The sequence below is a fragment of the Phyllostomus hastatus genome, unplaced genomic scaffold (assembly GCF_019186645.2).
Source record: "Phyllostomus hastatus isolate PE091 unplaced genomic scaffold, TTU_PhHast_1.1 phas_scaffold_78, whole genome shotgun sequence".
Lineage (NCBI taxonomy): Eukaryota > Metazoa > Chordata > Mammalia > Chiroptera > Phyllostomidae > Phyllostomus > Phyllostomus hastatus.
Window position 1 is genome coordinate 69,871,555 of NW_025334041.1, and position 17,874 is coordinate 69,889,428.

Genomic DNA, 17,874 nt, shown 5'->3' on the forward strand with positions numbered 1-17,874 from the left:
CCATTCTATGGAAAAAGTAAAGTAGAAAGAATAGCATAACCAACTGTCACATCACCATCCCCAATTCAACAAATATTAACTCATGGCCAGTCTCGTTTCATCTATAAACTCACTTAGTTCTCCCCCATCCCAGGTTTTTTAGAAGCAAAGTCCACTTACAAGATAAGTTAAAACAAATTAATATTTCTGTTTGTTTTCCTTCTCAGTTAAAGATGAAACTATTCAGAATGTTCATTTATAGTTTCAATAGTTGAGAAGGAGAGCAAGCATTTGAGAGTGTTTTGATTAAACTCGCATAGACTTTCATAAAAATAGCATCACTCACTCCACATTTCGTTCAGGATGGTTTTCCTGTTGCACTTCTGAAACCTGCGTCGGAACTCCTCCATGACATCAGTGGCCTCGAGCAGTAATACAGGAGTTTTTCTGTATCAACAAGTAACTCTGGTTTTTTAATTTTTTTAAATATTAATGTAGTGCTATTAGCAATCCTCAGATACTATTTTATAAAAAGACTAAAGCACACAATTCTCTGAGAAATGCAGAGTTTATAAAAATGGTGTAGTCATGCTGAACAATAAGAGCTGCTAAATCCTGGCACGGTGGTGTCCACGCCCCAGGACAGCAGCACTTCAGCAAGTGAGTAACGGCACCTGCATGTCGGAGAGCTATTCAGATACCACAGCACAAGGACGGCAGGCAGTCCCTTAGAGCTGAAACCATGTTTCCAGGAAAACGCACGTCTCTATGAATGACTATTCGCCTGATGACGTCGGTCTCTGCACACATTACTGATGGCTTTTACATATCCACTGGTTATTCAACAAATAAGATAATTACAGCTAATTTGATTGTTCTATTTTCTTTATATGGAAAACTGTTGTGGACCCAAGGACTAAACTTCAAAGTAAAATATTTTATATTCTGAATGTTGATTTCAATACCAAAGAAGATGGGAAAGCTAAAACTTGGATATGATTCTTATGTTTTTCAGTAAAAAATTTTCTTTAAAATTACTTTGTTAAATAAGCATCATCATTGTGATTTTCAATAGTGTCTTTCTTCTTTGTCCCATTTCACTCAACATGTATGCAGTGATCTTGAAATCTCTGAAGAGAAATGTTTATTCGGCATACATTAATTAAACCTATAAAGTAGTGTTTGAATTGAAAGCAGTAATTTCTCTGCTTATTTATCTTTTTTGTTTAAACATTTTAAACATTTAAAACAAAAGCCAACTTCTGATATTTGAATAATGCTATACATTTTTTAACAAGTAACTTTGAAATTAACTATTCATTTAGCTGTTAATATTCCATAATTCCAAAGTTATACAGAAACAGAAGGAACAGTGCAGTGTGCCTCCATGTCCCCACTTCCCAGCCTCAACAGCAACCTGCTCAGGGCCAGTCTTGCCTTACCTCCACTCCCACCTGTCCCCTCCTTGCTGTATGTATTATTGTGAAGCAAAGCTCAGTCACATCATTTCATCTATGAACATTTACCTGTGTATCTCTAAAAGATAATGACTCTGTAGAAGGAAGATACTCTCTAAGTCGACCCAAGCAAGAGCAACAACACCTTCCTGTTCAGAGTCACGTGGAGATGACTGTCACACCAGAAGACCCTACGTCTTCCATGGGTCATCAGACTCAGAAATCACGCAGTTTGCAGTCATGTAGACAATACAGGTTCTTCTTTTCCTGAGCAGCATTATGAAGATGCTATTTCAACTCTTCAGTAATTCCAGAAAAAGTCATAGTATGGCTTAGCAGTTTGTCGGTGAAACATATTTCAGACTAATTATTGCCTTTTTAGGAACTTGCCCAGGTTTTGGGCACTAGCTGTTTGGTGGGTGTAAGCTTCTTTTGGCTCTTTTACATAACAGCAATAAAGTTGTTAGCTGACTCTACAGACACAGTGAAAGCAATGGAAAATTATGGCAGTACATTCTGAAAACATGAATTCTTATAAAAATAAAAAATTGTATAGATTATGTGGCCAAACTGAGTCACATGTCTCTAAGTGAACTTCATATCACTCCACAAATACTTATTGTGGATTCCTAGGTGCCTAGAGTTAATCCTCATTCCTCTTCGGTGTACCTAGATAAAGGTCAGTGATAAGAAACTCAAAGCCACAGGAGTATAAGTAAGCCTTTTTTTTTAAAGGAATAATCTAGTTCATCTTCTCATTCAATCCAGAACCTTGTGTCAGCCAATGTTCAACTAAGAAACAGATGACACATGCACATTAGGATGATTTAAGAAGAGTTTAATACTTAATTTATAAAGATGTAGGAGAGCCACAGGGCTAGCTCAGTGCCCCAGAGCTCGAGGCTGTGCGGCTGTAGGTTTGGAATGAGGAGGACAGGGAGTGGCTCCTGGAAGAGGGAGCTATGTAGACAGGGACACCTGAAAGGGAGCTGTGGCCTCCAGCCTAGAAACACAGACATCCCAAGGCGATCCCACAGGAAGGCAGGCAGGGGCAGGGATATCGCTACCTCCTTCTTCTCCCTCTCTCCAATCTCTAGCTGGAGGTTCACCTAGCTTCTGTTCAGAACCAGACTAGATCCAGAGGGCAAGGATTCTACTGATCCAGGTTACAAGGGTCAACTTCCTGGACCAAGAGCAGGGTGGACTCAGAGAGGGCAGAGAGTAGAGCTGAAGAGGCAAAGAGAGGATAGCAAGCACAAATCCCATCTCTAACGCCTGTGACAGGTGGCCATCCAGCCTTCAGTCCAGTCCATCTGACTCAGGCCAAGCCCACTGGGCTCCACAGGGCTCCGAACCAGCCCCTCACTGCAGACACCGCTCCTAGGCTTCACTCTAAACTGCTGGCTTCACCCAGGCTCACACAGATTTAAAATGGGCAAAGGATTGTAACAGACTACACTAAACAACATAGACCAATGGCAAAAAAGCACATGAAAAGATTTTTGATACCATTAGCCACTAGGAAGGGTAAATTAAAACCACAATGAGATACTCCTATGTCCCTATTGGAATGGTAAAAAATGAAAAATACTGGTAACATCAAGCGTTGGTGAGGATGCTGACAGCTGGATCTAATACACTGAGAATGTGAAGTTTCCTATAAAGTTAAACATGCATTTACCACATGATCTGGAAAATCCATTCCTAGGTATTTACCCTAGAACAGTGGTTCTCAACTGTGGATGAGTTTCGTCCCTCAGCAGGTGTTCGGCAACGTCTGCAGACACTCTGCCTGTTGTGACTGGGAGAGTTCTACGGACGGATATCTAGTGAGTAGAGGCCTGAGATACTGCTCAAAACACCCTGAAAAGCACAGAGCAGCCTCATTAAAGAGAGGAGTGTCTGGCCCAAAATGTCAACAGTGCCAAGATTGAGAAACTTTGCTCTAGAGAAAAAAAACCTTATGTTTACATAATATAATAACCTGCACATGAATATTTATAGCAGCTCTATTCAAAATCAGCAAAAACTGAAAATAACCCAAATGTCCTTCACTGGATGAATGGATAAAAAATCCATACCATGAAATACTACTCAGCAATGGAAGAGAGTAACTGCTGACTAGTGCATGAACTTGGCTGAATCTTGAAGACATGCTGAGTGAATGAATAAAGTCAATATCCAAAGATTACAAATTGTATGATTCCATTCATGTAACATTCTCAAAAAGACAAAGCTATAGTGATGGACAACAAGTAATTGGTTACCAGAGTTTATTGGAAGAGGGAAAGGATGATTGTAAAGCCACACCATAAGGGATTATTGTAGGATGGTCAAATTGTTCTGCATCTTGATCGTAATAGTAATTACAGGATTCTATTAATGTGTTAATATTCATAAAACTATACATCCCTAAATAAAGTCATTTTGCTGTATAATAAATAACATGTATCATCTTTCTATGTACAGTCTCCTCCTCTTTGATTAATGCAAACTCCAAGCTGAAATGGCTACATCCCCTATTAGTTTCCAGTATTGGGCTCTTGTCCCTGATCTCCTCCCACTGAAAGTTCCTTACCTTCCTGGCTTCTCATAGCAGCGTGCATTCCCCTCTGTTACACATTCTGCCTCTTGGTGTAATTATCTATCCACATGACCTTCTCCCTCACCACAATGTGATCAGGAAGGCAGGACCTGTGGCTCGTGCATCCTGGAATTTCTGCAGTGCTCAGCCAGCATCAGGGCTCACTGCACCTTTGTGAGACTGAAGAGCTCTGAGATCTTGGGCTCCCAGGGGCATAATCCACTAGGACTAAGAACAGAAAAAAATGGAGGTTGCCAGTGATTTATGACGAGTAGGCAGCCTAGATCTGTGGCCCAGACTGCATAATAAGCAAGAAGCTGAAGCTAAAAGACCAAGTTGGACCTCTAGTGTCAGAGAAGATGAACAAAGCTTATTAATGCACGGTAATAGCAGCATGATATCAGAACAGCTTCCCCAGCAGCAACCCAGTTCTCTCACTGTGATAAAGCGCTCTGCCTTCGGCCTCAGACTTTAGCCTTTGGGGATCTGCATTGCTGCCTGGTAAAATTGATGGGCAGTGGCACCTTCTCTTAGTTTAAGGAAATTCTTCCAGCATTAGCAAAAAGTATTGGCTTTGCAATTTCTAAGGGCACTCCTTACAATAAGAAACTGATGAAAAATGGACCAGACTAGAATGATGTCCATCTCTAATGCATATAGTTCACCTGCCCAGTCTCCTCCATGCTACCAGCTCCAGGTGTGAGATCATCACCTTCCATAGGTAAGGGCCTATTATTTATATTTAACTGGAAATGGGAGAAGGGGTCAAGTTTAGTGCCCTTTTCTTTGTTCCCTCAAGGAAGTTGTTCAGATCAGACCTTCCTTCCAAATGGCCTGCAATGTTCATTTTTTTTAAGTCCAGCCTGCTTAATATTTTTTGAGGTTTCTTAAAAGCCTCCCTTCTCAAGCAAGGTGACAGGTATGGCAGCTGGATCTTTCTGGTAGCTCAGAGTGCTCTGGGAGAAAAGGGTTAGTATGAAGGGGATCTTTTCATTCTGAGTGTTTGGACACTGAGGTGTCCATCCCATGTTCTGTGTCAGAGGAACCAGCTTCTCTCCATGGGGGCTGAGAATCCAGTGAAGTGATGGTGGACCATGTGCTGGCATCATGGTGGATCAAATGTGGAGGGCACAGCAGGGGACAGAGACAGGAGACAGCCAGCCAGACCCAAGGTGTATCCTGTTTTATGCCTCATTGGAAAAGCCTAAACATACCAATATTCAAATATCAGGACAGAAAATTCATCTGCAAGAAACGAAAACTCAACAAGTCAAAAGGAGACAGAAGGCAAAGCTGGAGAAGGTAACCATGAGACACCTTTTATTAGCCTGCTGAATGCACCTGGGCAATGAAGAGACCAGAACTCAGCCACTTCTGAAAGCTGAGGCTATACTGACAGGGAAATGCTTTCCTTTCTATTTGGGCCTGCAATAGGCTGCAGAATCCAAGCTTTCCTGTGATGGCCATACTTTGGCAACCCCCAATCTTGTAGTGAGGCAGGGCAGTGGCCCTACCATGCCCTCTGGGAGGGGGACATTCACAGAGAACATACTTGCAAGGAGACGAGGCTATTCCTTCCTTACACAACACACTATGTAGAGTTGTGCAGTGTGTGGGAAAGCTTTCTGCTAGGTGCTTCTCTCTGACTTATTTTAACCCAGAATTGATCCTAACTTCCTTCCACTCCCAATTTCCTATCTGTCCTTAGCTTTGCAACTATCACTAACACCCATCTCCAGAACTTTTTTCATCTTGCAAAACTGGAACTCTATCCATTAAAAAACTCCTCATTCTCCCCTCCTCCAGGTCCCTGGTATCCTGCATTCTACTTTCTGTCTATGTGAATTTGACTATTCTAGGTACTTCATATAGTGGATTCATATAGTATTTGTCCTTATTTCTGCAAAAAAAATTTTTGGTAATGGAAAGGGATAGCACTGAATCTGTAGATTGCTTTAGATAATATTGACATCTTAAAATTACTATTTTTTAATCCATGAAAACAGATTTTTTTCATTTATTTTTCCTTTTTAATTTCTTTTCAGCAACATTGTATAGTTTTCAGCGTACAAGTCTTTCACCTCCTTTAAGTTTATTCCTAAGTATTTTATTATTATGGCTTTGATGCTACTATAAATGGAATTGTTTTTTTAAATTCCTTTTGGTATTGTTCATTGTTAGTGTTGCAACTGATTGTTAGAGATGCAACTGATTTCTAAATGTTGATATCTGTATCCTGTAACCTGGCTGAATTGGTTTATTAGTTCTTACCCAGTGTATGTATGTGTGTGTGTGTGATCTTTAGAGTTTTCTATATAAGAGCATATCTGTGAAGAGAGATCATTTTACTTCTTTCCAGTTTGGATGCTCTTTATTTCTTTTTCTTGTATTATTGCTATGGCTAACACTTCTAATACCATGTTGAATAGAAGTGGTGAAAGCAAGCATCTTTGTATTGTTTCAGATAAAAGAAAACCTTCAGTCTTTCACCATTGAGTATGATATTAGTCGTGGACTATTCATACATGACTTTTATTATATTGACGTGGTTTTCTTCTATTCTTAGTTTGCTGAGTGCTTTCTTTTATCATAAAATGGTTCTGACTTTTGTCAAATGCTTTTTCTGTATCAGTTGAGATGATCATGTGTATTTTTCTCCTCCATTCTGTTAATGTGGTGTATTACATTGATCAATTTTTGTTTGTTGAACTATCCTTGCATTACAGCAGAAAACCCTACTTAGTCATGGTGTATAATCATTTTAATATGCTGCTGAATTGAGCTTTGCTAGTATTTTGTTAAGGATTAGCATTTTGTACTTTTAGGCATACAAGCTATACATATGTTTTGTTAGAAGTATAACTAAGCAGTTCTTATTTTTTGAGAAATCATACAGGGTATTTAAAAAAATTTTTTCTGTTCAGGTGTTCATTGTTACTATATAGAAATTCAATCATTTTTTGTATGTTGACCTTATATCCTGTGACTTTGCTCTACTCATTTCTTAGTTCCAGGAATGATTTTTGCTTGTTAGTTTGATGTTTGTTTTGTAGATTCCTTGAGATTTTCTAAATAGATAATCATACCATCTATAAATAGGGGTTGTTTTATTTCTTCCTTTCTGATCTGAAAAGATGTCTTTTATTTTCATTTCTTGCCTGATTGTACTGTCTAGAACTTATAGTATTGTGTTGAATGAGAATGGTGTGAGCAAATATTCCTGCCTTATTTCTGATATTAAGGGGAAACCATTCATTCCTTTACCACTGTGTATGATATTATCTATAGGATTTTTATAGATACTCATTATAAAATCGAGGAAATTCCACTCTCATCCTATTTGTCTATCACAAATAGCTGTCACTTGTTATCACAAATGGCTGTTACATTTTGTCAAATGTGTTTTCTGTACCAATCTATATGATCTTATGCTTTCTTAATGCTGGGTGCATAAATGTTTACACCCTCTTGCTGGACTGCTCCCTTTATCCTCATGTCTTTGTTTCTTGTTATAGCCTTTGATTTAAAGTCTATTTTATCTAAGTATTGCTACCCCAGCTTTTTTTAAAGTTTCCATTTGCATGAAGTATCTTTTGCCATCCCTTTACTTGTAGTTTGTGCCTATTTTTCATTCTGTGGTGGGTCTCTTATAGACAGCGCATATATGGATCTTGTTTTCTTATTCATTCATCTACCCTATGCCATTTGATTGGAGCACTTGAGCAATTTACATTTAAAGTGATTATCGATAGGTACATATTTATAGCCATTTTATTCTTTTAACTATGTTGCTCTCTTTTCTTCTCTTCCTCCTTCTTAAAAAGACCCTTTAACATTCCTTGTAATATTGGTTTGGTGGTAATGAACTCCATTAGCTTTTTCCCAGAACTTCTCTGGGAAGTTCTTTTTTTTCTCCTTCAATTTTAAATGATAGCCTTGCTGGGTAAAATAGTGTTGGTTATAGGTCCTCAGTTTTCATCACTTTCAATATTTCATGCCAATCCCTTCTGGCCTGCACAGTTTCTGTTGAAAAATTGGCTAATAGTCTTACAGGAGGGCCCTTGTAGATAACTGTCTTTCTCTTGCTGCTTTTAAGATTCTCTCTTTGCCTTTAACCTTTTGCATTTTAATTATGATATGTCCTGGTATGGGCCTCTTTGGGTTCATCTTGTTTGGGATTTTCTGTTCTTCCTTGACCTGTGTGTTTTTTTCCTTCACCAGGTTAGGGAAGTTTTCAGTCATTATTTCTTCAAATACATTCTCACTCCCTTGCTCTCCCTCTTCTCCTATTGGTACCCCTATGATATGGATGTTAGTACATTTCATCTGGTCCCAAAGGTCTGTTAAACTCTCATTTTAATTTCTTTCTTTTTGCTTCTCTGAGCAAGTGTTTTCTGCTACCTTGTCTTCTAAATTACTGATTTGATTCTCTGTTTCACCCAACCTACTCTTCATTCCCTCCAGTATATTCTTCATTTTAGATGTAATATTTATTCTTCATTTGTTTTTTATGATTTCTGTTTTTTTTTATACTATTGTAGTTCTCATGAAGTTCCTTAAGCATTCTTATAACCATTTTTTTGTACTCTGTACCTGATAAATTGCTAGTCTCAATTTTGTTTAGCTCTTTTTCTGGAGATTTCTCATTGTGTGTGTATGTGTTTTCATTTAGGGCCTGTTTCTTTGTCTCCCAATTTTGGCTGCCTCTTTGTATTTGTTTCTATGTATTGGGTAGATCTGCTATGATTCCCAGTCTTGGTAGGGTAACCTTATGCAGGAGGTGTCCTGTAGGACTGACCCATGGTGCAGTGTCCTTGATCACCTAAGTTGAGTGCTCTAAGAATGTCCCCTGTGTGGGTCATGTGGGTCCTCCTATTGTGATTGAGTCTTGATTGCTATTGGCCCACTCATGCATGGGGTCAACCCCATGCTGACTTTGAGGGTCAACCTTGACTACAGTGTATGAGCTTCTGTGCAGGTGCTGTCCACACAGTGTGGAATTTGCCTCAGAAGGGTCTGGTGCCTGACAAGATCTCCCTTTGGATATGCCACTTATGAAGCTAATTGGATCCTGCTCTGATGTTGTCTGAAGCTGGTCTCTGGGAGTGTTGGTTCTGAGGACTCTTGGGAGGGACCCTGGTGCAGATCAAAGTTAGTCCCTGCTTTTCACTGGTCCTGGACCTCTTTGGAGCTACAGGGTGATCCACTGTTTGTGGCTGCTCCTGCTGAGCCTGGGTATATGTGGGAAGGACCAAGCTGTGGACCAGAGGTGGCCTTTACCAGCACTGGGCCTGGAGGCAAGTCAGCAAAGTTCTCAAGGAACCCCAAGATCTGCCTCTGCCTGCCTCCACCTGCCAGCTGCCTGTTAAGCTCAGTCACTGAAAGAGCTGCTGGAGGCACTTGAGTTACATGAGGTAGGTTTTCAGTGAGTTACCAGGTAGGGGAAAGTGTTGTTAACTAGATCAATACAGGTTCAAACTCAGTGCCATTGTTGAGGCTGAGTCCACTCAGCAAATGTTCCAGTGTATATAAAGTCCAATTGCCATCTTCTGGGTGCTCACACACCTCTGTGGTGTGGTGGGGTCCTAGGGAGTTGTCAGGGTGAGGTCAGTAGAATTTATCAGGCTCCAACAAACCAAGATTTGGCTGTATGGAGGGAGAGCTCTGCATTGGTCAGGAGTGGGCAGGAAAAATGTCCTAGAGCCACACAATTCAGCCTGTCCTAGATTCTTCTCAGAGTCTAAGCTCAGCATGATGGGGCCATGGGCAGTTGAGAGGGTGGGGCTAGTGGATATTCCATGAGGGGTCAGTGCTGGTCAGGCTTTGGGGAAGGTGGGGGGAGTGGTCCTTGCCCCAGGGCTACACAACTTTGTCCTAGATCCTGCCCAGACTTCAGCAGGGTGAAGCATCCAGGAGCCTGAGGAGAAGGGTTAGTGGATTTTTCATGGCGGGAGCACAAGTCAGGTTCATGGGAAGGTGGGGGGAGGAGCTTCCATCCCAGAGCCATACAACTCAGTCACTGATATCCCAAGTCTGCCCAGACCTCTACTCCCTGGCCCAAGCAGCTGACTCCTCAACAGGGCGCAAGCTCTGCAGGGTGGGGCAACAAGGAGCTCAGAGGGTGAGGCTGTTACATTCCCTCAGGCTGTTGCCATAGAGAGGAGAGTGTCCCACCCAAGAAGGATGGCATCTGTGACATGGGAGAAGAACTCAGCTCAGGCATCCTGGCAGCTGTCCCCTCAACTATCTCCCCAGAGCCAGAAACCTCCATCTCTCCTCACATGACTCTAGTCTGCTCTGTTCTCCCTCTGCCAGTATTCAGGGAGAATGGCTATAAATGAGACTTTGTGCATTGGCCCTATAAAAGGACTGTTGTGTCTCTAGCAGACTCCTGTCTCTCCCTAGTGGACAGAAACTCTGCTGCTTTTCACAGCCAGATAATTATGCAGGCACCTCTTCCTGGCTCTGGTTAGAGCCTGGCTAGGAGTTAAGACTTCACACTCTTCAGGGAGAATCTTTGCCATTGAGATATCCCTCTGGAACCTCAGCCACAGCATGTGGGACTGGGGCCAGGCCTTTTTAAGTCTCTGCCCTTCCTACCAGTCTCAGTGTGACTTCTTCTGTAAATCCTTGGTTATAAGACTTCTCTTCAGCTAGTCTTCCATTGGTTATTCAGAGTGATTGTTCTATATTTTAGTTTTAATTCCAGTTTGGTTCTGGGAGGAGGTGTGTGGAACCTCTACCTACTCCACTGCCATCTTCAGTCTCTTAAAAATGCTTAAAACCAATATTTCTCAAAGTGTGATTAGTGAAAGCATAGTCTTTCCAGATGCCTGGGGAAAACAAGTATTTTGTTGTTAAGGACTGGCAAACTATTTTCTCTCTCCTACAGAATTTTAAAATTACAAGTTCAATTTTGTTAGTGGTTCTATAACTATTTAAATTATCTATTTAATATTGAATATGGTAATTTGTGTTTTTGAGGAATTGGTCCACTTCATGTAAGTTGCCAAATTTGTGTGTAGAATGTTCTTAGTATTTTCTTATTATCATTTTGATGTCTACAGAGTGCATACTGATGTCATCGGTTTCATTCCTAATATTAATAATTTGTGTCTTTGTTAGTCTTGTTAGAGGGTTATCAATTTTATTGATCTTTCCAAAGATACAACTCCTTGCTTCATTTTTTTCTTTTTTTTTTGCTTTCAATTGTATTGATCTTTGCCCTTGTATCCATTATTGCCTTCTTTTTGCTTTCTTTGGGTTTATATACTCTTCAGTTTTTTAAGCTCTTGAGGTGGTAGCTTTGGTTATTGATTTAAGACTTTCCCCCATTCATGTAAGCTATAAATTCTCTCAGTTGTTTTAGCTCTGTTCCATGCATTTGATATATTGTATTTTCATTTTCATCCAGTTCAATGTATTTTTAAATTTCTTTTGAAACTTTAGAAGTCTTTGAGATTTTCTTTATGTTCCAAGTTATGGCATATCTTTGTATATGTTCTGTGAGCACTTGAAAATAATGTAATCTTTTATTGATTGAAATGTCTTATACATTTCTATTAAATCCTGTTTGTCAATGGGGTTGAGTGTTTCCACATGTTCTGATTTTCTATCTAATTGTTTTATCACTGTTGCAAGAGGGGTGTTGATCTCCAACTATTTGTTTTTGCTTTTATTTTCAGTTCTATCAGTTTCTGCTTCTGATATTTGCTGTATACATATTTAACCATGCTATATCTCCTCGGTGAATTGACCTTTTTATCATTATGTAATGTCTCCCTCCATCTCTGGTAATTTTCTTTGCTGTGATGTCTATTTTATCTGATATTAGTATAGCCAGTTTTGCTTTCTTTTGATTGAAATTTGTAGAATAAATTTTTTCTAGGTATTATTAGAACAACTAATGAAAAAAAGGATTCAGAGAGACACACCTCAAAATGCTACAGATAAAAATGACATTGTAAAAAATTCTCAAGTACTCCACAGCCAGGCAAGAAAAACAGAAATGAAAAACAGGGAACAGAAAACAAAATGGCAGTTTTAAGTCTAAATATATCAATAACTATATTATTTATGTTCTAAATGCAAAAATTAAAGACAGATTGGATTAAAAAACATGAACCAGTTATATGCTGTCTATAAAACCATATGCTGTCTATGCAAACCATATATGCATAGATTAAAGTAAAAGAACAGAGAAACATTTTCAGGTTTCATTCTGGGCACAGGTGTGGCTGGTCACGGGCAGGGGAGCTTCCTGAATGTGAGCGCTGATCTTCTCTGCCTTGGTCAGGCCCACTCAGCATGACTTCCCACACGACTTCAGTGCTCACAGCCCCTTGGCTGTGTGCTGGGAACTCTGTTATCTCTCAGCCACATGGTGATTCTGTTTCTGTAGCCTGGATTCCTGTCACTGAAACCCTCTGATAGAATGTTCCCAATTCTAGGTAAGTCACTCAAGAAAAGTCTCCTGGGCACTTCAGCATCTTGAAAGCCAGGACCTGCTCTCTTTTCCCACTAATTTCAGTCCCCTTAAGGTCAAATTTTGCTGTTTCTCACAGGTGGCTTTCACCAAATCCTTCTAATTTTCTTATTTGTCTCAAGCAACTTCCTCAGCTGCCCACCACCCTGTATTCTAGGACAGGCTGAAGTGAAATCTGCCCCCTACAGCTGTGCATGGAGGAAATGGGGGCAGAGTTCAGGAAGGCATGCCCTCCGTGTGTCCTGTGCCAGGCTGCAGGACAGGAATACAGAGTGTGCGCTGTCCACGCTCAGGGAAGCTCACCACTTTTCCGAACACTGGGATTTCTGTTCCCCGCTAGTTCTGCACCTAGTTATTCATTCTGGCACTGATAAAGAAGTGTCAAGAGCAGAGTATGTGTAATGGTTTCACATATGCTGTCATCCATCCTTGTAATTGTTTGTTCCTCTTAGGTGACCAGGCACAGGTAGTGCTTGCACCTGATGACATTTGGCCTAGAAAGACACTGCTCCATTTCCCCTGGCAGGAGAGCTTTCTGAAGGAGATGGATGAAGTGTGGACTCAGGAGAGCAGAAATCCCCATGCCTTTCTCTTCCTAATTCCCCACCACCCCTCTCACTCTCTGTCCCTGGCCCCTGGCCTAGACACCATGCTTTCAAAACAACTCTAGAGCAACTATCAGCTAATGATGGCTGCTGCTGGGTTCCCTCTCAGAGATTTTGACATTAACCTCTAGATCAGGGAAGTCTTCCATGCTAAAAGAAGGAACACTGAACCCTGTAACTTCAAGATGGCTGGGGAAGTACACACAGCACAAGAATGGAAGCTCCTGAGCACCTCCACCCATGGAGAGGCAGCTGTCTGGGGCCCCTGCATTGGCAGCCAGTTCTCAAGGCATGCATCAGTGCACCTGAAACACTCTACAGATGGAAAATTCAGAACACAGCTTCTCACAGTGACCCCACCAGTAAGCACAGTGGAGCCCACAGTGTTGGTTAATTTAGTTTCCTGCAGAGACAAGAGACTTATTTCAAATGCTACATCCTCGGCAAGGCTGCTCTAAATCCACGCTGAGTTGGGCACCCCAGAGGAGTGCTCTGTTAGCAACCGACCTTCCCTCCCTCTTAGCACTTAGCTCTTTCTGATACACTTACTTATTGGGGTGCAATGAAGTACCTGTTTTACCTATTATTTGGGAAGCTACCTGAAGGTAAGGGTCAGATCTTATTGATATAAGTACTCTGGTGCCTAGCACAGTACCTGGCACATAGTAAGTACTCATAAATGTTTCTGAAGAGGCACTGTGGCAGAAATGTATAGACACCAAAACAACTCTTCTGCTGACTTATGATGGAGCCTGAAATTCTACCATTAGATATTTATTCCTTTGACTTAAAAAGTTAGTCTTATGCACCTAAGATTCCTTTCCAAAATAAAATTTTCATTGGAAGGGACAATTGTCACTTAAATTTTGGAGGGTTGGCTGAGATGAGCCTGCAGAACCCTGACACAGTGTTGGAAGTTGTGAGGAATGAAGAGAGGGAGGCATCCAGGGTCTCAATGGCACAGAGATACAGGAATAAGAAAAAGTATTTATTATTATTAAAAGACTGGGTCTGAAACTTGATTTATATGTTACTTATACCTCTTTTCCCTTATTAAGTAGGAAAAAAAAGAGAAACACATTCTTCAAGTGAGCCACGTACTAGAAAAACATTTTCTGGCACATAATAGGTATTCAGTAAACATTTATGAAATGACTTGTCTTAGGAACATTGTCAGCCACACACTCACTTCTCTCCATGTGGCTCTAGCTTGCAAGGAGCCAAGTAGGTAACCAGAAAAGAACACCATGGGCCCTGCCATCTTTCATAATCTGGGCTAACAGAATCCACAACAGGAGTGATACTATTCATCCTGTGCTGGGTTCGGAAATACAGTCAGTCCCCCAGTGAGAACCCTCTTCTTGTGTGTGGGAGGCTGATCCCATGACCAGACCCACATGGCTGGTGGTGACTGTGGGCGTGCGTGGTGCACACACAGGATATCAGCTCCTGCCTGTTGCTCAGGAGCCCAGGATAAGCTCAAAGGCGAGGCAAGGGGTCACATGGGGTGGTGGGTATGAAACAGCCACTTGCAGAAAGGGGACATGACAGATCACAGTCCTCCCTGAACTTGACGGGAGGTGCTTGTAACTAAGTATTGGCTGCTAGGTTTGGTGCTTAAACTAGCTACCACCTACACAGGTTGAGAAAAGGAAGAAAGAGCAGTTAGAATGCAGGAAAGAGGGAAAAACCCTACCTCACCCACTTGACAAGCTCAAACTGCCACTGCCAGTTGCTCACGAGGCAGGGACAGTCCCCTGCAACGCCCTGCTTTGGAGCTAGGGTTGTGTGGTGAGCACCAATCAGACTGAAGAAGCTGAGGCCTCCGTTAAAGCACAAAAACAGAGAAAGACCCTGCAAGGGTATGCGGGCTATTTCTGAAATGGAACCGTGCTCCTGGGGCCCGGCAATGTGGTAGGAATGGGTGCTGAGGAGGACAGTGGAGGCGTGAAGTGGAGAAGTCTTTGTGACAATGACAGTTTAAGGAACACTAGACAACTAGCCTGTGGGGTTTTTCTAAGGGGTGGTGAATCAGTGAAGCGGTCATGTGACAAATTCTCTTTCTCCTCAAACTCAACCATTCCCATGCGAGAGTAAAGCTGGGTTTTTTCTTGTGCAAAACCCTCATTCAAACAGTCCAGGATTCCATTTGGCTAGGAGAAGATGCCTGCTTCTGGGAAGAAATTGTGTTTTGTAAACTTGAAAGACTGAGGGGCTCTGTCACATTGTTCACCATGGGCTCTTGGTTTCAAGAAGGACTCAAGTGTGTCTAATTTCTTAGAACATCGTCAGACAGAGAAAGGGCTTGGTCTGGCCAAACTAGTGGTGAGGGGACCTGGGGGATCACAGCCTGGCACCCCACCGTGCCCACCTGCCCAGAATCCCCTGTTCTCAGGGCAGCATTACATGTGGCAGCACTGCAGCCCTGCTCACTCTGCACTGGAGACCTCCTGGGGAGCGTCTGTAGCACAACCTCCACCTGGGCCTCGACACCTGGCCACTCCGTCCGCCGCTCTGACGGGCCCTGCACGGGCCAGCAAGCAGACAGCAGACACTTGGACTGCCCTGCATGTGTCTTCCGACCATGCCCCAGATGGTCGCCCCGGCCAGCACTCCACTGGAACGCTCCGGAGCCCCATCACTCCCGCAGCAGGCACGGCCCTGCCAAAGTCAGCGGTTTGGGGAGCAGAGATTCAAGATGGTACTACTTGTTTTGATTTAAGCAGTTTGGTTCTTGATACTGTTTCTATAGTAGAAGGGCTATTATCGGGTCCTACCACATGGGGTCTCCAGCCAGAGGCCTCAGGCTGTACTGAGACTGCAGCACAGGAAATGTTCTGGGCACTTACTCAGCATCACTGGAGTGCAGAAGCCTAGCTCTGAGCCGACCCTGGTTTCTCTGTCCTGCTCCAGTTCTAACGGACCAGTCAAAGCTCCTTCAACTGGCTCTTATCTCCTGTCCAGGGAGCAGCCCTCATTAGGAAGGGCCATCTCCCCATCCCAAACCTCCTGCTTGCATTTCTGAGGGAGGCGGGAAGCCCAGCAGGTGTTGGCCTCAGAAAAGTTCTTCCCCAGAAGCACTCCCGCTGGGGCTGTTGTCCACAGGAACTGGACATGGTGGCTGTCAGGTGTATGAAAAACTCCCTGAGAATCAAAGGAGGAAGTCGATCAATTCTATTTGATTTAGAAAATGTTCAGCTGTAGACTGGCACTGAGAGACCAGTCTTTCTGACAATTTCCCTCCCGTAGTTTTAAAGATGAGACAGTTCTGCGGGGAGTAGGGGCAGAGAGCATCTGGGCCAAACACTGAGAGCCTGGTAGGCAAGGCAGAGCCATTTAATTGAGTGAGGGGTTTTGTACTTGACTCAAAACTAGGTTAACCAAATGGTCTGGTCTGCCAACAGTCTTGGTGTGTAGCCATCATCTAAGCTTCATCTTTCATTGTGTCCCCTTTCAATCTCAAAAAGTCCAAGTTTGGTTACTAGTTTGCAATCACCCTATGGCACAGGACAGGCGTTATGGCTGGAAGCTAGTGCAGAGAGTGGCACCTAGAACAGGGGCTTCAGGAATGTTAGTCTGGATAAGGAGAAAGGCCAAGTTGAGGGCCAACTTGGTTCACTTTCAAGCATGTTTAGGGTTGCTGGCTATGTCCAGGCACAGACTTGCAGATGTGGATGATGGGAGGAGCTTTGGAGTAATCCACTTGACCTCTTATGTGAGAGGGGACACTGGGCTGAAACAGAAGAGTGACCCGCCTGAGGCCACACATGGTTCCTGCAGAAGAAGGTCAGGAGCTGGCCCTGGGGAGTCAAGCCCAGGCACTCTGTTCTGGGACTGAGGAAAAGGGATGACTGTGAAAGACACTGTGAAGGGCAAATAGATGACGTGGACCTGCATGGCAGCCCCAGGACACGGGTCAGTCCCATGGCTCTGTGGCTGAGGATGAAGGACAGAGGCAGCAGGAGGGGGCTGAGACCCACCGAGCTTGCTTGAATGTGGGCCTGGAGCTTAGGTCTGGAGTCTCGACGGAGTGCTGTGTGGAGCCAAATGGATTCTGCAGGGTTGTGACAGTAAGGGACCCAAGAGATTCACTGACAATATGAACAAATGAAGAACCAGGAAAATGTAGAGATGAGAAGTAAATGTAGAGATGAGAAAATGTAGAGATGAGAAGTAAATTTTTAAAATCTGAATCTTCAGTTCGGTTCAAACAGTAGTGGGCTCTCACCGAAAGGCAAACCCTGAGGACAGCTGTCTCGCCCCTCAGCACCTCTTTTCTAGCCCCTTCACAGGGCTGCAGGTAGGAGAGTCCAGAGTTGGCAACAGCCTTGACCTCTGTGTGGAGATGGGTAAACCAAGTCATGGAGAAATGAGCTCTCTCCTGTCCACGGCATCTCTGCAACCTGGTGTCATTGCCAGTGAGCTGAGAGGGACTCCACGAGCTGGCAGCCACAAACAGTGCACCTGTGGTTTTATCACCAACTTACTGCTGGTATGGCTCTGGTATGGTGGGGAGTGGGGTGAATATGGTTACCTGTGTGGAGGTCCCAGGAAGAAACCAGCCAAAGGGTCCAGAGACCCTCTGGTCCCAGCTCCACTGTCTACTAACTCGAGGTGTGATGGTGCAGTCACTTCTCTCCCTCACCGCTCTCCCTGGTCATCAGATGAAGGCTCCTACCTCTGCCATCTCCAAAGTCTCAGACTGTGAGTCTGGTTTTCCAGGGGTATCTGACCTCGACTCAACAGGAGGCATAGCTTCATGTT

General features: G+C 42.9%; 1 protein-coding gene across 1 annotated transcript in view; it reads right to left on the reverse strand.

Annotated features, from left to right (window-relative positions):
- ACOXL (acyl-CoA oxidase like) overlaps window positions 1-17,874 on the reverse strand; it is a 272,913-nt gene that overhangs the window by 21,068 nt on the left and 233,971 nt on the right. Inside the window, 1 exon segment of the mRNA XM_045827274.1 lies at window positions 5,379-5,383. Within this exon segment, the coding sequence (XP_045683230.1) occupies window positions 5,379-5,383 (5 nt within the window).